A 24009-nucleotide genomic window follows, 5' to 3' on the forward strand; every position below is an offset into this window, starting at 1 on the left:
GAGTATAGCTGAAAGCCCTGATTCTGTGAACACATCATTTTCTTTTTATGTGAGGGTTTCTGTTACTTTCAACATGTTAATTAATCAGAAACGTAAGTGCAGGAGCTGATAGACAGAAATCTTATACAGCTTCTGGCACTTAGGAAGACAGGAAAAAAATGAATGTTTTTTTGGGGGGAGTCACAAGCAAACACACAAGCAAACGGAAAATTAAACGTGAGTTTGTTATGTTAACACTGACCAGTATTGCCTTGTTGCTGCTCTCTGAGGATTACACAGAACTGGCCTTTCCTGGGGATTTCTTTATGCAATGGTCTGATACAATAGCAGTGATTTGGGGATTAGAGAGAAAGTTACAAGGCAGCGATTTGGGTGAGCCGTGCCTACAAAACCCCACACTCCATTTGGAGCCTTCTGCCACAGAGAGAAGAGGAATTCCTGCAGTGGCCATGTACTCTTTCAATGGTTCTGCTATTCCCCCTTTCTTACAGGAAAAAGCCAATTTTGTATAGCATCCATATGCTACCTTAAACTGGAAAACATTGTTCGACTCTTCAGCACTACAAAATACCCCACAAGCTGCCAAATACACCATACGCTGCATGTATTATATTCAGGTACAGACAAGTAGGTTAACTTCTCTGAGATTCCGCCAGCACTGTATGTGCTGCCTGGGAGACCATGAGAACCTCAGACTTGAGCTTATATTGGTGCTGCTTCTCTGCTATAAAACCCCATACCACAAGAAATAGGGGGAAGTGAGACTAAGCGCCCATGCCTGCAGATGTATTTCCCTCTATTTTTACAACTTTTTCCTTGCTGTATTCAGTTAGTAATTATGACAAGTAGGGATATAATATTCCTACTTAAAGTTACCAAATCAGAGCATAGTAATTACCCATTTACAAAAACATTAAAATTACAGAAACTTTATTGCTACTAGTGTCAAAATAAGTGTAATGAATACTCTCATTAACTAAAGCTACCAAACAAATATTTCTGTACTGAAGAAATCTTAATTTCTCATCGGTATTCCAGTTAAAATTGTTCTGGCTTTACGTAAGCAAATAAATAAACCACAGAGATGTTTTTAAGGACACTCTCATCCAAGACAGAAAGTCAACAAACATCAAGAATAGTATCGGTGGGAGAAGCAGAGGCAGATACATAGCCTTGCAGACTAGAGAACAAGTAGCTATGACAAACTGCATTCAAGCCCAAAATCACACCACTGCCTCACAGCATCTCGAGGAAAACCTCCAACCCACATTCCTAGCCAAAAAAAAATTAAAATAATCACTCAAAGAAGAGTTATGATTAACAATAAAATCAAGGACACAGCAAATAAAAATAAATAAATATATCGCTCAACCAATTCCATGCGATCATATAAACTGACTTTTTTATTCTTACTAACCACTGTCATTGTTTTGCTTCACTTCAATTCAATTGTTGGAATTATAGAAAAAAAATAGTAAAAATAAAATCAGAACAAATAGCAAGGCAGAGCCTTTCTTAGTAATGTCCCAACAAAGCATTTAAATCCCTTGTGGGGCTGAACAAAGCAGACAGACCACAACAAAATAACAAAAGACACTCATTTATTTTCAAGTTCCCTAGAAAGAAGAAAGCTACCCAAAGATTTCAGAGCTGCTGAGCTCGGGAAGCTGTGAATTGTACTACAGTTAGTATGTAGCAATGGCAACCATTGGAGTATTTGGAAGATGAGGGTAGAGTGCAATCATTTTCTGGAAAATTAATTAACATTTTCCAGCTAAAAAAAATTGGTGTTTGTGTTTTGTTCGGAGGAAGAGGGGTCAGGGTTGAGCTTATCTCCTAAACAAATACCTTCCTAAATAAGATAGGTATTTAATTTCTCCACCACATTAACTTTTCTAAAAGGAGCTTAAAATGCTCATGCAAAACTAAGCCTAGGGGAGAAAAGGAAATTTTCTAAACTAGATGAGTGCCTCCATAGTTATAGCCATTTCAGGAGGATTACAGCCAAAACTACTCCTTCCCGAGAGAGCCGGCTTAGACGGGCTGCCCTCACTGAGGCCGAGTTTTGGCGATAGCCATCTGGGATTCAGGATCCGTTTAAACAATGCTGCAGTAAATAAAGGTGACTTGCAAGCACCATCCCCTGCCCCCCGCCCGTCCGTTTGATTCCCGGGCAAACCTCTCCCATTTTCCTTTCTGCCAGGCAGCCGTGTGGCAGAGTCTGGCTTTGCTTACCGCTTCGTAATTTAAGTCACCTAAGCAAACCAAATAACTTCGGGGAGCGGACCGTTGTAATTTAATATATGATAGAAACACAAAGAAGTTATTGACTTTAAAGTCTGCGACCCCGGCGAAGAGGTTCATCAATCGCATCCTTTTGCCAAAAGGGGTCCTGGATTCCACAGGGGGCGGAGGGGGAGCAGGAATCACCTCCGGCCAAGTGGGGGCTGGGGTTTCTGCCTCCCCTTTGCCAGCACCTCATTCATGTACATCCCGGTGGTGCGGTGGAGGTGGTGGTGGTGGGGTGGCTGCCATTTGTCACCGCGCCGCCTCCCGAGCACCCCGTCGGGGCAAAAGCCGCCCTCCGGGTGGGGGGGTTGGGGGGACGGGGCAGCCCACCCACGGCGGTGCGGGCTGCAGGGGCCCGGGGCAGCAGCCGTGTGTGTGTCGTGTGCGTGTGTGCATGTCCCCCTCCGCCTCCCCCGCTGGTCGGCCCCGGCGTCGTCACCGGATCCCCGGGCAGGGGGACGCGGGCGCGAAATACGAACCGGGGCGCGGAGCTACACGTGGAGGCTCCGGCGGCGGAGAGGGGCAGCCGGACACCCCCACCCCCCTCACCCCGACCCCCACCGCCCCCGGGCCGTTACCTTTCCCGTCCATGGCATGCACGAAATCCCCGTGATACATTTTACTCTTTAATTTCTCTTCCAAATTGAAACTCCTGATGCTGACAATTTCCTCCACGTCCGAGAGGTCCTCGTTCTCATCGTATCGCGTTCTGCCAACAGATCGCTAGAAAACAACAAAAAACACACCATATTGTCCGGGGGGGGTGGGTGGGGGGTGGGGAGAAAAAAATAATAATCGGGGTCGGGGGGGGGGAAAGCGCATGGATCGTGCAGGACGATTTGATAAACAGATTCTGGGGGAAATCATGAAGATGGCAAGAGATAAAATGAACAAAAACCTGAACCCAAAGAAGCTACAACACAGCTGCATGCACAACCTTTTCCATCCCGTGACACGGAAGGAGACGGGAATAACAGGTGTTTGGCTGCAGGAAAACTCAAACTTGGGCTGCCGGGCAGGAGCGGGCGTTTGAAGGCGAGCAGGGGACAGGCGTAACTCGCCGAAAACGCACACGCTACGGCACCGATGCGCTTCGCAATCCCGTAAAAAAAAAAACGGGAACGGCGGCCAATGCTCGTTAGCAACCGGATCATTTTTATTATTATTATTATTATTATTATTATTGCTGCACATGAATACAAGAGAATTCCCGGGGGGGGGGGGGGGGGGCGGGGAAGGGGGGGAATGGTTTAACCTGCTGCCCAGCATCCAGGTTTGGGTATTTACATAATCCCAGTGTTTCCATAGCCACACCGGAAGCCGCGGTTTAAAAAACAGCTCTCTTTATGTAACGCCGCGATGGATGCGCAGCCCCCACCCGCCGCAGCCTGCGCGCTTTTCCAGCGCCCGAAGCCGGGTGGGGGGGGAGTCCAAGGGCGAGGGGCAAGAACGAGTTAAAGGGGGGGGGGGGGGGGGCGGGCTAGGCCCGGTGCCGTTCTTCCCCCACCCCCGGTGAAGTTGCGGCGGGCGCGGAGCCGGGGCTGGAGGCGGCGGGTCTCCGCCGCGCTGCCCGGTACCGGGGCGGCCGGCCGCGCACGGAGGTAGGTTCCCCCGGTGCGGGGTTAGGGTTTAGGGGAGGGGAGGTGGGGGTGTTGGGGGGGGGATCCCGATGCACCAGCTGCCTCCGGCGGCTCTGCCCCTCTCCCTGCAAATCCGCCCCGCAGCCAGCCCTGCACACACGCGCGGTGGATCGGCACGAACCCACAGTAGAGGGGAAAAAAATAAATATATATATATATATGTTATCGTCCCACCCTCGCCTTCCCCTCGGTTAAATTCCACCCCCCCGTCCCCAGTGTCTAAGCCGCTCTCTTGCAAACTAAGTCGCTCTGCTGCCTACGTCTTTACATGCATTTCTCCCTTTGCAAACAATTAAGCAACATCAATTAAAAGGCACAAATAGGAAATAGACAGAAGCCAGCTACACACCAATCTTCTTCCAGAGTCTTGCTCTGCCTCCATTTTTTTGGAGAGTTTCATCATTTAATTGTCAACAGTTCCTGTCCTGCATTTTTGGCCCAAATGGGGAGGAAGAAAAACAAAAGCCATCCAGGTCTCTCTAAAGTTTTGCAATTTTGCACCAGCACTTTTTTTTTTTTTGGGGGGGGGGGGTGGTGATGAGGGGGAGGAGGGGGAGGGAAGGGGAGGGGGGCGGTGGCGGCGGCGGCGATGCCTTTAGCAAAAGTCCTACGGAACCATTTGCAGGCGCGGCGCGGGGGCGCAGGCGTCGCCGTGCCCGGAACGTAAACAGTGACCGGGGGATGGGGGGGGGGGGGGGCAGCGGCAGCGGCGCTGTACCGGCGTTGGGCCGCCGCTGTGCTGGGTCACGAGTGCGCAGCGGGCGCGTCACGCAGGCGCTGAGCGGCGGCGGGGGGGGACGGGGACGGGAGAGGACACGAGGGGGGACCACAAAGGGGCGGGCGGCCCCTGCCTGGGTGCTGCAGAGGCGCCCCTCAAAGTTCTGCTTACACGGGGGGCGGGGGGGACTTGGCCAGCCTCACGTTTTAAACCCTGGCGCAATTTTGGAGGATTCCCCTAAAAAGTGGGGAATTAAAGTAGTAAACACTGGAAAGTTATCTTACAAGGCACGGAGTTGCGGGTAATCGCTGTGTCTAGTTGAGCACTCCGTGGCTGGGCTTCGCTGGGTTCCTCCGTCCCCCCTGCAGCCCGGAGCCCTGCAAAGGCAAACACCGCCTGCTGCATAAAATGCTCCAAAATCTGCACTTATTTGTCTTGCGAGAGCTGGTTCTAACATCTATAATGTGTTACTGCGTGTTAAATAAAGCAAAATTGCCTTTGTAATAACGCATGTACAACAGGTTGGTAGAAATCGCATGGAAAAGTAGGTAAAAATTACATAAAGTAGCTACTGATACAAACAAAATCGTAAGTATAGCGATGCGGCGAGTTCCTAAGACTATCGGAGGGTCTCATTTCAAGAACACCAATTCACATCTACTCTAAATTGATGCTGAGCAAATATTGGGACCATCTGATTGCAATCGCAGGGTCAGACTGCAGGTTTTGAACAGCCTCCAGGTTCCAAAGTGTGGCTCCTCTCTGAAGTGACATCCTTTACCTCCCCTCCACAAGCTCCTGAGAAAGGGAACATCAAAGAGTACCTAAACCCAGAGTTGGGGGCTGATGGCTTTGACAGTGCTCCTCTGGTTTGCTTTTTGCAATTTTTTGAGATGGACATTGAGAATAAATGTGTTTCTCCCTTCAGTGTGGTGTTTTTTCACTGTTGTCTCTCCTGGGCCAGCAAAACCCGAGAATGCTCTGACCTAACCCAGCACAAATCTCGGAAGCAAACTTCAAAATGTCTTTCTGTGGCTTTAATTCTCAGATCAGTTAAACAGAGAATGAAACTCTTCTTTAAATAGGGCATTTTTCTTTACTATTCTTGCCTGCTTCTACCAGCAGAAACATATTCATAATAGCATCCAGTTACCCTTTGCATACCTAACCAGGTCCTTTCTAGGTACTATATGAATGTATTGAATATTATGAAAAAGATAAAACACATTAAAATTCAACTTTGCAGTCATCTGTTTGGAAAGATCCACATTTTAATGAATCATGACACGTGGATAAAGGCAGGAGAGGAAAGAGTTCTAATTTAGGATTCAAGGCAGTGAGCTGCTTCTGCATCTGCCAATAACTGTTTGCAGAATCTTGAAAAATCATGCAATCTTTCTCTAACATCTCTCTATTTGCAGATGATTGAACTTTATTATCATATAGAAGTGTTGTATAGGCTATATATTGAAGTGTGGATTCCAGATGTCTATTACAGCAAGTACATTATTAATCCATAATCCTGAAAAGATGTATGCATATGTTAACCTTTCAGCCAAGATTACTCAATCTTAAAATTAAACGCATGTGTACATCTGTAGGTTTGAGGCCAGAGTACTTGTACAAGATAAATGGATGTTACCGGAGAATCATCAGACAAAAAACACATAATCCATCCATTCTACAAAAGTCCACCAAAAAAGACAGAACAGAAACATAAAAGAAAATCAACTCATTTTTCTAAATCTTTCTTTTTTTGGACACAAACAACCTGCTGTCAAGCAAACCCACCAAGGACTGTATTAATCACATACACCTAGAAACACCAGAGCTCATTATTGAAGTATGGAAATAAATGTGTTTCAGAAATATCACAAATTTAATCTATAGACCTCCAAAAATAGAAAACACATTTTTAACCTTGTTTTAAGACAGAAATGATTCCTATTAAACTACAATTCATTTTACCGTTGAAATAATACTGTAATATATGTCTTAGTAACAAAAAACCTGTCCCAGACTTAAAAGAACTGGAAAAAAAAGGGGGGGAGGGCAGTAGGATGTGGATAATTAGAATATCCACAGCTGTATTAGATAGGATAAAAATATTTAAAAGCAATATTAAACCCCTGTGCTTCGGGACGCAGGTTCAGTGTTGGAAGATGAGCATTGGGGCTCATTTCCCCTCCGAGCAGGTCATGCCGCAGGTTTCCAGCAGTGCCCTGTTCGGCGGTGCTTGGTATGGGGAGAGCTCAGGGCCGCCGCAAGGCTGGCTTTCTTCATGGTCAAAAATACAGGGAAAAATCACTTTGTGTATCACTACTGTGAAAAGGGAGTGGTGATTATTGAGAAAGGGACTAGCCTGAACTCTTAAAAAAAACCCAACATGAAAACTTTTGCGCGATGTTAATGTGACTTAAATTATTTAAAATCTAATCATGACAATGTGATAGATCCTGACCTTGTTAGCTTGAAAGTAGCTGTTGTTTAATTAAACTGACACTGCGAGGCTCATGCTAAAATAAGAACTATAGTGCTGTGTGTGGGAAGGCTGTCTGAAGAAATTGGTTAATTTCACCCCTACTGAGCTTTCATACATAGTTATTTCCCATTAGATAGAATGGACTGAAATAATCTTTTAGCATTTTTTTAAATATCTTTCATCACATAAGAGCTACTGTTCTTATACAATACCTTGGGTTGGGTTAAGACAGAAGACAAGATACTAAACTGTTTCAGTGGCTTATGAAGTAAGTTAAAAATTACACAATTTTTGTAGACGCGACAAATCAAAATCTTTCCTCTGCAGAAATGCCATCAACTGAACTTTAAGCTTTACTTTAGAAGAGATTTGCAGAGATGCTTGCCTTAACCTCCTCGCTGCTTGGGACTGCTGAGAAACCCATATTAGCCTTTTGTAACTTCTGCTTCTAACATGTTGTTTTTAATGCAGATCTACCATAATTTCCATTTTGTGGTAATCTGAATTGGTTTTGGTACAATAACAGGAACAAATGGAAGTGATGATTTGCATGTGAAGCTGGAAATATGTTTAAGAAAAACTGCTATGCAAAGGGTAGCACCATTGCATGCTCAGTACCGTATCCCATTAATCATACGGTACTCAGCAAACCTATTCTTATTCAGCCCTTCTACAGAAAATACAGAAGTAAATTTTTAGCAGGAAAAAAAAAAAAAGAGTATCCTTGTGGCAGTGTAGACATTTCTCAGGGCTTTCTGGAAGAAACTTGGACTCCTGCCACCTGCTCCGATTGTGTTCATGCACAAACGATCCAGGGAATGGGTTGACATTACCTCTAATTAGGGGTAATAACAGCCTGCTGCTGAAAGAGCCAGTTCCCTTTCTCTTGCATGTATGTCCCTCATTTCTCCTGCATTAGGTCTAGTTTCATGCAGCCACAGGGTAAATCAGTTCTGTGACCTGATCCAGCAGAAAACTCACCCATTAAGTAAAAAAAAAAAGTTGGGTTTGTTTTTTTTTTTTAATTAGGTCAATTCACTGAAGCTCTGTAGCCGTTTGATCGGTGTAATCTACAGGATGGAGAGGACAGTGGGGTGAGATGAGGGAAGAGTGCAGGACTACACCCTTTTGGTGGCCTTCCGCAATTGCACTGATCAGAGGTAACATCAAACCGCAGCTTTGAACTCCAGCATGATTTCAGAACTCCCTGAAGCATTTCTAAGAGTTAATTAAGCACGACTGACTCTTTGTTTCAGCTAACTCTAGAGTGGCAGTATAGAGGTGTGTAATAATGAGTAATTAGAGTTGGAAATAAAAGAATTTATCCTGTTTAGTTTGTACCTCAGAATGGAGCTGTAAAACGGAACATAACAAGGAAAACGGGTAAGCTGCTACAGTCCTAACATTTTAGTTGCAGAAGAATGTTTATGTTTTCTTATTTACCAAACCTTTTTTTTATTATTATTTCTGATAGGAAAGGAAATAATGCTTATTTTAAAGCTACAATGCTGGGGCTTGGAAGCTTAAAATTGTACATGGGTTTGGTCTGGAAAAGTGGATGGGATGAGATTTCTTTACTGATTCAGTAGGTCCTTTCCGTACTGTTTCCTTGGATGAAGTGTGCACCAGTGTGCAATATTGTTGTATCTTTCAAAGCCCTTCCTGATAAACAGGAATAGGAGTGATGGACAGAAGAACAGATTGAGAAGACAGTGAGTTCAAAGAGTCAATTTTAATACAATTATTTAGAAAGACACTTGAAGTCCTCAGCTGTATGTCTCTTGCATGTTGTGGTTTGTTTTTTTTTTTTTTCAGAGAAATCTGATTTTAGGGAACAGGTCAAGACCTAGGTATTACTTGTGCAGTAGTACTCACCCATGATGTTGGAGTTCAACTGTAATTTTGCACAGAAACGAGAAGAAACCATGAACAATCAATCTTGGTCATGTACAGATACATAAACATTTTTCATAGCTTATGAGCAGCAATGCAAAATATTTTTAAAGACTCCACAGAAACTCAGTGACAGAGACTTAAATGTTTGCTTGAGATGTGGAGGAAATTTTACATTACTCTTTTTTGATAGTTATCATATCTCCCAAGTAAAACGTGGTAATTAAATCACAATATGGTTGTTACTCATTGCTTTGTAATGTGGTGCTCAGACTTAGCCTACGGCATCAGTGGGAGACGCAGGAAATGCTGATTGTGGTGATGAGGTCTTCTGGTTTTGGTGTGTTGTTTTTTTTTTTTTTCTAATTAAAGCACACTGAACAAAGAGTAGTATTTTATAATGCTAACTTAGGCTGGACTTCTAACTCAAATGGATCCCATACAGTAATACTGTCACCCATAAAGGAGAAGGAAAGTGGCAAACACTCCGTGGAGTCATTTATACAACAGCAAAGGCTTTTTTGGAAAGACTAAGTCAAACTCATTCTTCTACAGAGGTGTTTGTATGCCCCTGTAGATAAAAATCTAACCAAAAGTTGTTTATATCAAGCAGAAGACTCCGTTGATTTCCTGAGAAGGGAACGAGATCAAATTTATGTGGTAAAAAATGGTAGTTTCAGGGAATGCCTCTGAAGACTTCAACTCGTGAAGATTTTTTCTCTTGGGTGCTTCAACTACATCTTTTTTAAAAGAATGTCATGTAAATGAAAAGCATGAAGTGACCTATGTTGGTATAGATTGTCTTCACCTTTACCATGCATAAGTAAATGAACGACCTTGCAAATCAGAGAAAGGTGTGAAGAGAACAAAGCAAAAACGTTAATGTGCCGCATTTTTCCTACTTGTGAATAAGGTGGAAAATTTACACGCAATAGAAAATCACCAGTGCTTTTGGTTTTCTAATGGGTGATTCAGCTCGTATGTGACCATCCACGTACCTGTAAATTGTAGAACTATCCTTGTCCAGTATGATTTCTGTTGTTAAAATTCTATTTTTTCTTACTAGAAATGGATAGCAACAGGTTTGTTTCCTACACGTCCCTTAATTCTCCAGACCCACGAGTTTGTTGTGGCACAAACGCTGTATCACGTCTCACCTTTTCAGAAATGATCTTTGTAACTGTGCCACGTATTTGCTATGGAGTTCTGCTCTGTGCCTCCCTTTTCCCTCTGTAAAACACAGGAAAACATAAATTGTGGTTCAAAGGGGTTGCATGGGCGCAGTAATAAAAAACAAATCTTTCAACGCTGTCATACATATCGGTTGAAGTGTTCCGATTAATCAACTATCAAATGCTTGCTGATAAACGAGTTTATCAGGAGCTCTGTGCGCACAAAACGGTTGCGAAAACCTTTAACTACGTCACACGCGTATCCATCGCTTTTACTTGGAAGCGAGGGTGGATGATCAGACCGGCTGAGATCCACAGGACGGGTGTAAATTAAACGTTTAAGCTTTTTAGGAGGGGAAGCTGAAGAAGGAAGTAGTTGACAAATACCTTTTTTGAGGGCAGGCAGCGAGGAGCAGTGGGACACCCCACCCCGGAGGGACACCCACCGCCGGACAGGGGAAATGCACCAAACTGACTGAAAAACTACCGATTCCTGTCAGCTGCGCTCCAACCTCAGCCTGCTCACCCGCCCCTGCCGCAGCTCCGGGCTCCAGCCGGGCCTCACTGCAGGGCTTCTCCCCCCTCAGACCGGCTGAGGGGGCGGCGGGGCCGCGCTCGCGCCTCCTGACGAGCGGCCGCGAGGAGGCCGCGCTCCCGCCTCAACACAGCGGCGAGAAGCGGCCTCTGAGGGAGGGCACGACGCCCGCTCGCCCGCCCTCTCTCAGGCTCCCTCGGGGGCTGCCGGGAAGCGGGGCCGGGGGCTGGGCCGCCCAATGAGGCGGCGGCGGGGCGGTGCCCGGCGGTCGGCGGCGCGCAGGCTCCCAGCGCCGCGGCGGCAGGCGCGGTCCCAGCACCGGCAGGAGCCGCCGCCGGGCGCCATGGGGTGTTAGCGCAGCTGGTGCCCTCGCTCTGCCGCCGGAAGGAGCCGCCGCCACCGCTACCGCCGTGTGCCTCTCGCTCTGCTCCGCTCCTCCGCCCGCCTCCCTGAGCCCATGAGCCTGAACGAGCACTCGATGCAGGCGCTGTCCTGGCGGAAGCTCTACCTGAGCCGCGCCAAGCTGAAAGCCTCCAGCCGCACCTCCGCGCTGCTCTCCGGCTTCGCCATGGTGAGGGGCCGGTCTCGCCCGGCGGGCAGGGGAGGGCACTGGCGGGACGGCCCGTGGCCTCCCCGGCAGCGGAGTGCTGGGAGCGGTGTCGCCGCTTCTCCTTTTTCCGAGCGAGGAACTCGCTGCCTCCCCTCAGGCTGTGGCGGAGGGGTACGGGGGGGGAACACGGGGGGACGGGGACGAGCGCAGTAGCCCCTGAGGCGGCGTGTGGCAGCCCGGGGTGGCGGGAAGCGGGGCGGGCCCCGGCGCTTCTTCCCCACAGCGACCGGCCCGCCCCGGCCTCCAGCCCTCCGGGCAGCCGGGGGCGGCGGCCGGGCCGGCGGGGTGGAGGAGGCGCCGGGGCCGCCCTGGGAGCAGCGGGGCCGTTGAGGGTGCCCCGACGGGGTCGCATTCGGTAGCTGATGTTCTATGGAGAGCTGTCGTGCCACAAGTTAAACCGCCTCACGGCTTTTATCTCCTCCGCGTGGCTCCGATACCTCCTGCGGGTTTTTTTTTTTTTTTTGCTCGTTGCTTATTTTTTCCTGCGGAGGATGCTCGGCGTGCCGAAAACCACACTTGGCGGGACGTCTCTTCTCGTAGGAAGCGCCGTACGGTGCTGTAAAGGTGGAGGAGAAAAGGATTTTGTGGGTGTTTCGCTTCGTTTAGGGCTTGGACGTGGAGAGCAGAGCAGCCGCTCCGGGGCGGTGGTACCCAGCGCTCCCCCTCCTCCCCGCGCCGTGTGCCGGCGGGCGCGGCGGCAGGTGATGCACCGGAGCTGTGTTTAGGTAAACTGGGGAAAATAACTGATTAAAGTTGGCGGTGTCCCTCCGACTCATTACATCCACCATTAGTCGTTTGCAGTTGCGATGTTTATGTTTTTTTTTGTATTTTTTTTTAATGAAATCTTGGGTGTTACTTAGTTTGGAGTTTTGTGCCTGCTTTACAAACGTCTTTTTTGTTCGTATGGTTTTTGCTTTCGCGTTTGATTATGGAAATGTAGTCTAGTAATCCGAATTACCTCAGCTCGATGTAGGTTGAAATACGGTAACTTACAGGCTTGATCACATGTCCAGTCCTGTAACGTACTGAACCGCTAACTCTGCCCTCAACCCCCTTTATTCATCTGTGTTAAAAATGCTTCAGAGCTGTAAATACCGACTTGTACAGCTCTGATTTGCTTCGTTTTGATTTTTGCCCCGCTTTTAACAAGGTGAGTATTGTCAGCCGCAAGATATATTCCCCTTAAGAGCCATTGTTCTAACGAGAGGATGCTGTTTGACAGCATAGCAGCCGGTCTGCAGCAGCCTTCTGACGGTCAAATAAATGTCACTGTCCTCCTTCAATGGCTAAAAACAGACTACAGCTCTTCAGGGGTGGCGGTGGACTGCTACTTGTTTTGACTGACAGGAGACTGTGTTAGTGCAGCGGCATATTTGAGTTGGTTCCTTTTGGGTAACATGCATCAGGCCGGTAGCTCATACTCCGCTGCTGCTAATGAGTTTTCCTTATTGTACACCCGTTCTCCTGTGTCAGAGCAGTTTGTCGGGGCGGTTTCTCGACTCAAGCTTTTACATTGAGAGAAAGAACATGGGAAAAACCCTGTAGTTTGTTGGTTTTTACAAATTTTCATCTAAGGGAGGTTGCATCTCCGTTAATAAAAATACTATTATTTAAAAGTCTTACTTAATCTTTTAAATCCCTTTGGCGTTTCTCTAAATATATCCTATGTGCACTATAAAAATCGCGTGGGTGTATGAGGTGAGGCTTCTTCTACTTCTTTCTTGATTTTCTAGGAGAGTTCTAGGAGTTCAGTGTCCTGCAGTTGAAAACTGCTTTTGAACTGATGTTGTTTAGGTATTTCAGGAGAAAACCACTTTGTTCTGATTAACAAAATCTCTGGTTGCCAGGAATGTTACACGTGAACATTCATTGTATTTTAATTTTCTGGAAGTTACCCCTCAAAAAATTACACTTTTTTGCTAGAAGTCAATTTGTAGCCTCATTGGTTTTGCTATGACAGATAGTCCTTTAGTTGAGACTTCCTAATCTATTTTCAGAAGAGCTGACTTAACTTTCAAGTATTTTTAGATTTCTTTTGCGTAACTTAGCTTATCTTTTAAAGTTGTCCTTCAGTATTTCTCCCTTGAAAAGCAGGGCCTTCTTTCTGCTTTCACTTCTATGCATTTTTGACCAAATTCAGCAGATTCTTTGGCACCTGATATTTGAACAAAATGCTGCTTAAGTACAATCTCGTCTTGGATCTAAAGCTTACAACAGCAATTAAGCGTCATTGTTCCTCTGTTTTCCCTATCTACACAAGGAAGAGCGAGCCTAAATGACACATCCAGGACTGCCCAGCAAGTTGATGGGAATTGTCAGGAGTGGAATGTTCTCGTTTCCATGCCAATCCCGCTGATCCTTGCTCTTCAATTAAACATTACTTGCATCCTCTAGTAAGAGCTAAGTTTATTCCCGCTAAACTGTTCCTTTATTTTGGATTAATTTTGTGTATAACTGCAGCCATTTGCAAAGTTTATTTCCTCAAGACTGATTACACATACCCCAGTTAAACGATGCGTGCCAAAGTCAAGAGATTGCCCGGGTCAGTGATGTGTAGAGTATGAAATGCTCAGCCAGGTTTCAAACTCAGAAGTGTTATGCTTCCATGGAGAAGATAGATTAAAATCCTGTTTTACAATTAGTTTTGTTTTAGAGCTGCACATCAGGATTTGCCACTGTGTGTTACCTTCAGAAACAGTTTGCAGGAGCTGGTGACTGCAAGCTGATGTTAGAGCTAAGCTCCCACAGGTAAACCTGAGCATTTACTTTGTGCAGGTTTCCATGGATGCTATCATCCAGGGCCATGCGTCTGAGAGGAAATCTATGAAGCTTATAATCTTGAATTTAGTACGCTTTTCCAATTTATGGGGCCAGCAAGTAACCTCCCAAATTGTTAGAGGTAAAGAAAGGAATCGTAGATTGTAGGGCATGTGTAGTCCATGAAAGAACGGAGGATTCCTTCCACGTGCTAGTGGAGGCATCAAGTATTTCTCACTTCTGTGTTATATCCCAGATACTGATGTATGATTTTTTTTTTTTTCCCCTCCATGCCTGGCTTTATCTGTTTTTATTTCTTAATCCAGTTTATCTGAATGCTGGAAATATTTTGCAGGTTGTATCAAATATTGCAAGCACTAGCTCATCCACACCTACAGTTGCGGTATCAAGAGCTCCAGTGTAGACAGGCTGCTGGCAGGTTATTTGTGTTTGAACAATTAAGCTGACTTGTTAGCATTGTTTTGTCACCAGTGAAGCATCACGCAGTAGTATGACAATGTCATGATACCAGAGTCACAAATATCATAGGAAAGTTGTTAGATCCCAAGTCATCAAACTGGAAAACTCAAAATTGCCTACCATCCATCACTTAACAGCTCTGTGAAAATACCTGAGCCTAAATTAGGGATCTAAATTATCCAGCCACTGTGATTGATTTAGTTATATTTAGGATTTGGAGGACATTAGTTACCAGACAGCACGCTTTTCTTGTAAATACTTCTGATGTTTCAAGCTGGCTAGACTGTTGTCTAGATAGTAATTGATATGCTTCAAATACTGAATATCGTCAAAGAACTGTCAACTCTTGCCTTTAGAATATAGCTGATACAGTCTTCTGAAGACAGCCTCAGTCATATTTTGTAGCAGACTGACTGCACTGATAAATATTTATGAAACTGATTTCCATAACAGTTGACGTTGAAGTCATGCTAGGTGTAGGACCCCGGCCCAGCTGCTGTCAATGCTGCACAGATACTCTAGAAGTTGTTTTAGCTGTATTTAACTGGATTGTGTGGTAGAATAACATGCAACAGCTGCATTTTGTAACCTGCAGCAAAGCATTATGGGCCCAGTTTCATGGCTTCTGTCACCACTTACCTTTTATATCCCTATTGCACTTACAGGTTAGCACTCTGCTCTGAAAAATCTTCCCCCATATAAAAGGTTTCTTCTATTCCAGTTATGAAAGCAACGTTTTGTTGCTCCTTTGAGCATCCCTGTCTCAAGGTTATAGACAAGCAAGGCAGGCAGCTTGGAGTGCTTACGGCTGTAATGGATAAATAATGCTTAGTTTCTTTTTTATATAAAACCAGTAATAAGATCATTAATTTGACTTACCTTTTTTAATTTCTGGTGACTGATTCTGGCTTGTACAGTCTTCCTATGAGTTGTTTATAACTCTTAATGAATGGTGCAGACACTCTGTGAGAGCCTGGCTCTGTGCCTCTGTCTCTGGGACCGAATAGTACTGTCAGGAAAACAGAGACCGACTGACTGACTCGTGAGCCGAGGAGACAGCCAGAGGAGTGCTAATTTCCAGTGATGCCATGATGCCTGCCTCATTCTCAACTTTGCTCTGTGGTCCCACACGTAGACAAGCAATGGGGTAGAAGATGGAATTTGTTATTGAAATAACCTTGCAATGTGAACCTCAAGACTTGGAGAAACCTCTTCTATGTGCATGGGGTTTTTTTCCTGCCAAGAGAAGAATTGCGTGTGCTGTGAATAGTCACTTGCACATGTAACTGTATGGATAACTAGATGTAGTCAAGTCTAGTCCTAGCTGCAACAAGCGAAGGTAAGAAAATATTTTTGCAGGTAGGTGTTGATTAAAATAATTTAGTGATCACTGTGCAATTCTACCTTGGTGTGTGTAGGTCCTGTGAGGTGGAGGTGGTGTTGCACTGATAAATTTCTCCAGGTAAGATCCACATCCTCCTCTCACTGTATGGGTGCACCCTTACAAAATGCAACCATGATGTTTGATCAACACAACTTTCTTTTAAGCTGTTCCCAATATGCTCAACTGTATAAAAACTATCTTTTCTTCTTAATCAATTTCCTATTTAGAAATGGTAGCTGTGGCCAGGGAAGAGAAGGTGAGAATAATCTTGCAAGGGTATACAGATAATTCTAGACTTGTGTTCATTAAGAGGTGGTTGGTGTCTTTAGTAAGACTGATGTTTGAAGCTGACATTGTCCTTTCTGAAGGGGTTTTGCTCGTTACAATTTGCGAAGCAGCTAACCGCATGAGCGGTAGACATAGTAAGAACGGGACCATACAGAGAGCCAGCATTTCTCAAAGTATTCCATTAACAGTGTTGTTATGAGGTTGTCTATAGTTAAAGCTAGTAACTTTTAATAAGTTTGGTTTCTTGCTCTGTGATTCTCATCTGAATCTCTCAGATGCAAAGGACAGGAGAGCACTTATGATGGAGTTCTAGGCTGGTCAGGTAGCATCTTGTGAGGTACAGGAGACAAATTGACAACCATCCTATTGCAGGGCTGTCGGTAGTTGTTGACCGCAACCCCCTGGTTACAGGATGTATTTAGCTAAAATCAGGTGTCTGGTGGAGAAGTGGCAAGAAGTTTGAATTAGCTGTGTCTCTGTTCAGTTGAAGCTGTCTGTCTGTGGCATGCTGAACTCGATCAAGAGATAGTATGGCTGTTACAGTGCTGGCTCCCAGCCCGTGTTGTATTCCTGCCGATCAGAGCTCAGAGTCATCTTTGTGGGGAAGGGGAGCAGGGGAAGTAATCTATAAATAGCTCATAGATAATACAGATTTACTTGAGATAGGGCATTTTATTTCCTTTTTCAGAATCAGTAGCCACTGCTGTAGAGAAAAGATGCAAGCCTGTGATTAAGTCAGAAAGCTCTCAGATAGTCTGTTCACTGCTGTTGCTATTACACAAGATAACAAAGAGCAGTTACCTTTTTTTCCTGTGTTGAAAGTCTTAAGTGTCTATATAGCCTGCTACATGGGTGGCTCTTAGTACAGTTCTTCCTTCTGTTTTCCTTCTGATCCTTGTCTGGCATGTTTTATTTTCCCAGGATACTTCTTATTTCAGAACCCCCTATCTTAAAATAGGAATCAAATTTGAGGCTTGTGTTATGCTGGAGTTAAAACCACCCTAAGTAAACCCAACATACTGTTTAGTAGCTTGTAAAACTGGGGAATAATGCTAAAATTTGAAGCAAATCATTAATTTCTCTTCTGCTGCTATGGTAAAAACAAACAACTGGAAAACCAGGAGAGTTACTTTTCCTGCATTTTTGTAGCAATATAAGCTTCATTTGCAGCTACGTATGTGACTGGTTCTTTATATTGTTATTGCTGGTGAGAATTGTTTTTTTTTTTTAGTGTATCATGGCTCCCTTCTTGCAAAGTGATGGGGTCAATATTTGTTAGAGGCAGTGCCTAAGTGCTCTTGTAGAGACAGAAACCTTCAGAGCATGCAGGATTTTGATTTTCATTTAAAAGCAGGAACTTTAAGCCCCTCTGGTGTCATAAGACATGGAAGCATTATAAGTAAGTGAAATTAACTTATTTCAGTATATTAAACTTTAAATAAAAATGAAATGCAGATTCTTCTAGAGGGCAAGTTAAATTTCTTCCAATATGCTAGCATTCAGGCTGCCTTGACTCTGAAGTGCAGGACTGTCAGAAGCCTTAACGTGGTTGTGTGCCCAAATTCAGTTATCTGAAAACATCTGAATGCCCACCTTCATTAGGCTTGTGAGAACTCCAGTCCTACATCCTAATGTCATGAGAGTCCTTTGATTTTGTCAAGAGCTGTAGTAAATCTCTCAATCATATCTGGAGGATGATCTGAAGTTAAAGTTAGCTCTTCTTTGAGCCAGGGATTAGACCAGATGACTTCTTGTGGTGTCTTCCAGCCTATGTTATTCTATGATTACGCAGCAAGGCAGGATGCTTGCAGCATGGTAGCTGTACAGTAGAAATCACGTGGCAAGTGTTCAAAGAAGCTTTGAAAGTGGTGAAGAAGAATGTGCTGAAACGTGTTGTATTGGATACTGTGCAGACATCAATGACTTGCCCTGAGGGGCCTGTCTTCTGAACCAGCGTAGAAACCTAATAGAGTACACAGGAAAACATCCTCCCGCATGGAACATCCACGTGTACCTATGAGTTCAGGCTTTGCATGGATTTGGATCATATCAGATGAGATCACCATGGCTCTGTTTTTGCAAGTTTTAACTTATAAGAGTAGTCGTGATCTGTGCATTTTGAAATTGCAGCATGAGCAAAGGAGAGAAGAACTTCTGATGCTTTGCTTCCCTGTTTAAAAACAGGCGTGGAGCCTCATAATGAAAAATGGAGCTTTTTGTTTTAGGAGCTTAGCTCAAGCTTGGCCCGGGAAGTAGGGAACAGAGACTTGCAATTGAAGAGAGTTGGCAGGTTTTCTTCTATTTTTTAATGAAAGGGTTCCCAAATTAGCTTCCTTGTCAGTTTGAGGAGACAGAAAACATGAACTGATTTTTCACTTATGGGTCAAGCTGGCGTACTCTGCCAAGCATGAGCACAAGGAAGCTTTGCTGTGCTTCCTCACGAGACTTTCCATCAACTTCAGTAGACTTGGAAATCCTTCTGGTATTCTACGTCCTACAACCTCCCCAAAAGTCTCAATTTGAAGTGAGTTCTGAAGTATCTATTAGTCCTGAATGAATGGAAAAGAGAAAGGTTGCTTTCCCCACTCCTGCTTTCAGGGTTTTTCTTATGCCAGTGTCAGTTACAACTGCAACTTGGTGCATTTTCTCTTTGCTTATGGGTGTTTCTGTCCAGCTAGTTAGCTTCAGCATAATTTTTTCCTGTCCTCTTTGTGAACCCATTAAAAACTCATGTGTCTTTTTTCTTATGCACATACCCTAGAGCTTCTATCACATTTTGTCACTGGTCGGTTTAAGAAAAACGTTGGAACTCCCTTTCTGGAGAACTTGTGGTCTGCAAAGAGTTGTCAGTGTGTTGTTGGAGCTGCACCTTATGTGTCTGTCTTGTAAGTATACCCTGAATGTTCAAAGTGGGGGTCTCTTGCACTCATCCTTTGGAGGGCTGAGCCTCTAAAGCTGTCATCTTTTCAGTGTCAATAGAAGGATTTTTCTAGCCGCTGTAGTCTCCCAAGCAGATATAAGTCTCTCAAAGCAGCTGGATATTGTCTCTCTTAGCATTTCTGTTATTCATTTTGGTGTAGGATCTTTCCTGGCCCAGCAGTTGATGCACCTAGCGCTCTTCCCTTTGGTTCCAGCCGTGGACAGGAGGTCATGTTGCTTGTTGGCAGGATAGCCAAGTATCACAACTTTAAGTGTCATTCCTGATGCCAGGCTCCCTTGGTGTTTAGCATCAGGGCTGTGCTGGCCCAACTACTGTGGGAGGGACTGAGTTAGGAGAAGATGCTGAAACTGGCCCAGATGTGCACCCCCTGTGGGATGTCCTGGTCTTTTCTAGGAGCCTCCTTTGGGAGCTTGCCCTCCTTGGGGTGCTTTATGGTATATGGCCTCCCTCCAGCAGCTTTCAGCCGTGTGGAGGTGTGTGCAAGGCTCCAAGGTTGGGGTGGCTGATGTTCCTGCTTCTGCCTTATTCACAGCTTGTTAGCATCCCAAACTGGGAATAATTGGCAGTGTGTATGGCTACTCAGCTGCCAGCTTATTTTGCACGTTAGAAGACTAGTACTTAGGCTACCTGTCAAGCGATGTTGATGCTACTCACAATTATTCTTATAGAGGGAGTACACTTGGAATTACAGTAATTGTATGGTGTGGTTTGAGCTGCAGGAAGTTACGCTCTTCCTGCTCGTGGGGTAAATAGTGACAAGTGTTAAGTAACAGCTTACAGTCTTGCTGGATTTCAGAAAACTCTTCTTCTGAGAGGTGATTTGGGGCCTACCTACACACAAGCTTCCTGTGCAAGGCAGGTCTGTGCTAATGTATTTGTCAGCCATGTAAACCAAAGCCTTGGTTGTGTCGCTCAAACTTGAGTTTCAGCTACCCCATTGGTGTATAATGGTTGTGGGTACTTCCCTAAAAGTGTCACTCTTTTAGGGAAACACCCAGCAATGTTAAAATGAAGTCTTTTTAACCCGGTAAAACTTGGATTCCTGGTCTGGACCTTTCCTTTTAATAGCAAGTTGTCCCTGTGATTTTGTCAGTGCTTATCTAAGCACAGAGCAGTCCGAGTATCTGAATGCTACTTAAATTAAGCTAGTTTCTTGCAATATTTTGTTTTGATCATGTATATAATTATAGCTAAATCAGTAATAGGTACATTTAGATTAAATGTAATTATTTAGTATTTCTTTTTAGCTCAGGCTAGGCTAAGAAGAGGAAGAAAAGATTCTTCTTGATGCTCTGTTGAAATGGAAAGAGAACAGTAGCTGCAAGACAGCTGGTACGTTGGAATTAAGAGAGTTCTGGTCGAACTTCAAAATCAGATGCTTTATATCTTTATTATATGGAGACGTTGATTAATGGAAATATAAAATGTATTCAGTATTTGGTGAATTAAATACATCAATTCTTAAAATAAAATTAAATCTTCAGTGTCATGGTTATGTTAACATAGTAAGTACTGGGATAAAGGATTAAAATGTCTTGCAGTGCTGGATGCTTTTGAGTCCAGGCATGCACCATAAAATTTACAAGAAAAAACATTGATAAGTATGAAGAGGACTCCTCAGTGGTGAAGGATTGCAGTTGTTCTGTGAAAAACACAGGAAGCTGAACATCCCACGAGTGCATTGGGACTTAAAAAGCAACACTGCAGAAGAGAGACCAATGACCAAATCTTTATCCTCTCAAATGTGAAGCTTCCCATGGTTGAGAAACGCTATTTTTAAATCTTTGAACAAGAATTGTATATGCATCAGTATAATTTCTTGTTGAGTTTCTTGTAACACTTGGAAACTGTTTGCTAGTAGGCTGCGTAGTGAGGCTTATGACAATAAAAGCTTTCAATAAAGGAATTAAAATATTGGCAAATGGCCTCGAATGCCTGTTGAAACATGTCTGAGCAAAAGCATTGGTGGGCTTAATATATTTGATGTGTTAGCGGTAAGAGTTCCGGTGTCCTGGAACATGCTGGTTCTGGGAGCGTAAGAAGATGGGATCCCAGATTAGGTGTAGCTTGGCTCAGGTCTTGCAAAACAGTGAGGTTTGAATCTTCTTACTGTTTTTGCAACTGTCTTCGGGTCCTAGTTTCTGTGTCTCCCTGCATCCATACTTTATGAAATTTCCTTCATATCAGCTTGATGAGAGTTGAGGTGTTGGAAATGTATGCTATAGGCTGAGTGATTACTGTCCAAACCATTAAGAATGGCATGTGGTAACGGGCTAAACCTGTATCAATGGAACTCAAAAGAGCTGATATGTTTTAGGCACTGGATTGTATGAACGATTTCATGGTCTTTTGAGGGCAAACTGGTACATTACAGAAGAGCTCGGTTCATAGCTTAGTGCTGCCAAGAGTCTGAGGTCCTGGTACAACTGCTTCCTCCTCAGTTACACGGGCCTGTGCCAGCTTCCTTGTTCATCAGAGGCATTGCAGAAATGGCTGACCTCTGCTAAGCTAGCAGAAGATTACTACTTCTTAACCAGGTTAGCTTTTGCTGGGCTAGCAAGTCGAGTCATTTCAATGAAGGATCAAGAATGGGCAGCCAAGGCACAGAAGGGACTGGCGTGGATCAGTCTGAACTATGCTGAGTGGCAGCCCGTGTCTTCCTGATACTTGTTAGTATTTAAGATTGCTGTTAATTTTTTTCTCTGCGTTTTAAACATATTTTGTCTATTTAGTGAGTTCCTTTGAGAAAGAGCACTAAACATAGAGACATTGTTGAATTATTCCCTCTTTAGGACTGTGCTTTGTCTGAAAGGCAAACTTATCAGGACAGATTATTTTTCAAGAGAGCTGCTGGGATTAATGTCACTCATCAATTTCACATGCTTAAAACAACCTGACAGTTTTAAAAACTGTTAAAAGGCTTTCTAGTTCCTTTAGTTTATCAAAAATGTTTGAGCTGGGTTTATGAGTTTCCTTGTCCTGTTATTTCATGCTAATTTCTGCTCCTTAAGCACAGGCATGCTTGGAGATCCAAGTTTATAAAAAGGTATGACTGCATATGATAGTGGAGGTCTGGACTTTGAAGCATCTTCATGAGATAGCACTGCTGGCCCAGAGATGAGGCTAGACACAGCTTCCAGAGTAAGTGTAGCTAGTGATGTCTGGGAGCACTCTATATTATCTTTTCTGGGAGACTACTCTTTGTCTTTCATCCAGCTTCTAACAGGCCTGTTTGGCTGCCATGGATATAGTAGAGGCTTCCATGTTTTGAATCTGTGTTCTAGAATCTGCTTAAATACTTATTTTGAATGAAAGAATATAGCCAAGAGCCCCATGGAAAGGTGATCTTTCTAATGAAAGGCTCCTGCTCTTCAGAACTTCAAAAACAAATAACCAAGGAGAAAGGACCATCAAAATTGTGATGGCCAGTCTGCTGCCTTTGCACGCTTTCTTGTTATAGACACCTACTTCAAAAGACTTCATATGATATTCATTCTACATGTGTATGGGACACAAAACATTTCCTAATACCCAGCAAACTTTATAATCTGTAGTAAAAGATCAAAAACTGCCTCTGCAATATAGCACAGGAAAGAAGAAATGTTTTCCTTTAGGAGTCCAAGTATGTTGATCACAAAGTTCAGCTGTTGTTGGGATGAGCTGGAGGTGGCAAGGTGGTTGTGCTGTTAAGAGCTTTTGTGCATACTGGTTGGTTTTTGCTCAGACCTAAATTTGGGCCTAATGAAAAGGGTGCAGATTAACACGAAGAGAAATTAAAATGCGTGCTATTATTTTGTCTGGATCGGATGATCTTCCAGAAACGGGATTTAAACTTAAAATAGACTATAGTCAAATAATATATAATGTAGGTAATTACATCTCTCTCTTCTTTCCTTTCAGGTGGCTATGGTAGAAGTTCAGCTAGACGCAGAACATGACTACCCTCCAGGTCTCTTGATAGCCTTCAGTGCCTGTACTACTGTCCTTGTTGCAGTTCACCTTTTTGCACTCATGATAAGTACCTGCATTCTTCCAAATATAGAGGCTGTTAGCAATGTGCATAATCTCAACTCTGTAAAGGAATCTCCTCATGAGCGTATGCATCGGCACATTGAGCTTGCGTGGGCATTTTCTACTGTCATTGGGACTTTGCTCTTTCTTGCAGAGGTGGTGTTACTGTGTTGGGTGAAGTTTCTTCCTTTAAAGAAGAAAACTGATAATCCACTCCAGAGCAACAGTTCTACCATTACATCAGGACAGGCAGCAGCCATTGCATCAACGTCTATTATGGTTCCCTTTGGATTGATTTTCATTGTGTTTGCAGTCCACTTCTACAGGTCACTGGTGAGCCATAAAACAGACAGGCAATTTCAGGAACTGAATGAACTTGCTGAATTTGCACGGCTCCAGGATCAGCTGGATCACAGAGGTGATACCATCTCCTCAGCTGTTACCCATTTTGCATAAACCTGTACTTAAAGAAAATAAACCCACTGTTCTGCTTCTGCCTTGTTATGTTGACTTCCCTGTGGATGAACTGGTTGAACTGTCGATTGCTGTTTAAAGAGAGATTATAAATGTCGTTCTAACCCTTCAGAGAGGAAAAAAATGTTGTTCCTTTCATAAGATTTTGGCTGACATCGAAGGAATGGATGATGGGGTATGCTTGCACTGCACGTGCATCCCTCCTCTTGTGAGCACTGTCTAGATTGCTTCTTGTTAATACTGAATGGTGGCTGTATAAATACATGGAAATAACATTGCAAATTTGAGTATTTGTTAGGGATGGATAGAGAAGCTTTTTTTTCCTCTCTTTATTT

General features: G+C 44.2%; 2 protein-coding genes across 5 annotated transcripts in view; one reads left to right on the plus strand and one right to left on the minus strand.

The window, feature by feature from the left end:
- The window catches only part of KDM2B (lysine demethylase 2B), a 120252-nt gene extending 115822 nt beyond the window's left edge, over nt 1-4430 (minus strand). For both annotated transcript variants that reach the window (XM_082491703.1, XM_082491702.1), the window contains exons 1-2: nt 4279-4430; nt 2868-3012 (exon numbers count right to left, since the gene is read on the minus strand). In XM_082491703.1, coding sequence (XP_082347829.1) covers nt 2868-3012; nt 4279-4332 — 199 coding nt within the window. In that variant the 5' untranslated portion in view covers nt 4333-4430. The remainder of the gene's footprint in view (nt 1-2867; nt 3013-4278) is intronic.
- LOC309678613 (calcium release-activated calcium channel protein 1) lies at nt 3652-23753 on the plus strand. Of its 3 annotated transcripts, none has more exons than XM_082491705.1 (2): nt 3652-3890; nt 23090-23753. In XM_082491705.1, exon 2 carries the CDS (start codon nt 23096-23098, stop codon nt 23654-23656), a length of 561 nt encoding a protein of 186 aa, XP_082347831.1. In that variant the 5' UTR covers nt 3652-3890; nt 23090-23095; the 3' UTR covers nt 23657-23753. The 3 variants fall into 3 exon arrangements, with proteins under 3 accessions (XP_082347831.1, XP_082347830.1, XP_082347832.1); XM_082491704.1 differs by lacking the exon at nt 3652-3890 and adding an exon at nt 11036-11300; XM_082491706.1 differs by lacking the exon at nt 3652-3890 and adding an exon at nt 19084-19133.
- Nucleotides 23754-24009: the final 256 nt, after the last annotated feature.

The sequence above is a fragment of the Vanellus vanellus genome, assembly GCF_965231255.1.
Source record: "Vanellus vanellus genome assembly, chromosome: 16".
In the NCBI taxonomy this organism is placed as follows: domain Eukaryota; kingdom Metazoa; phylum Chordata; class Aves; order Charadriiformes; family Charadriidae; genus Vanellus; species Vanellus vanellus.

Excerpts from the sequence above, each read along its gene's own strand:
- LOC309678613 (XM_082491704.1), top strand. The coding sequence starts at position 11,187 with ATGAGCCTGAACGAGCACTCGATGCAGGCGCTGTCCTGGCGGAAGCTC. Across the intron at positions 11,301-23,089 it reads TGCTCTCCGGCTTCGCCATG|GTGGCTATGGTAGAAGTTCA; the intron begins GTGAGGGGCCGG and ends CTTTCCTTTCAG.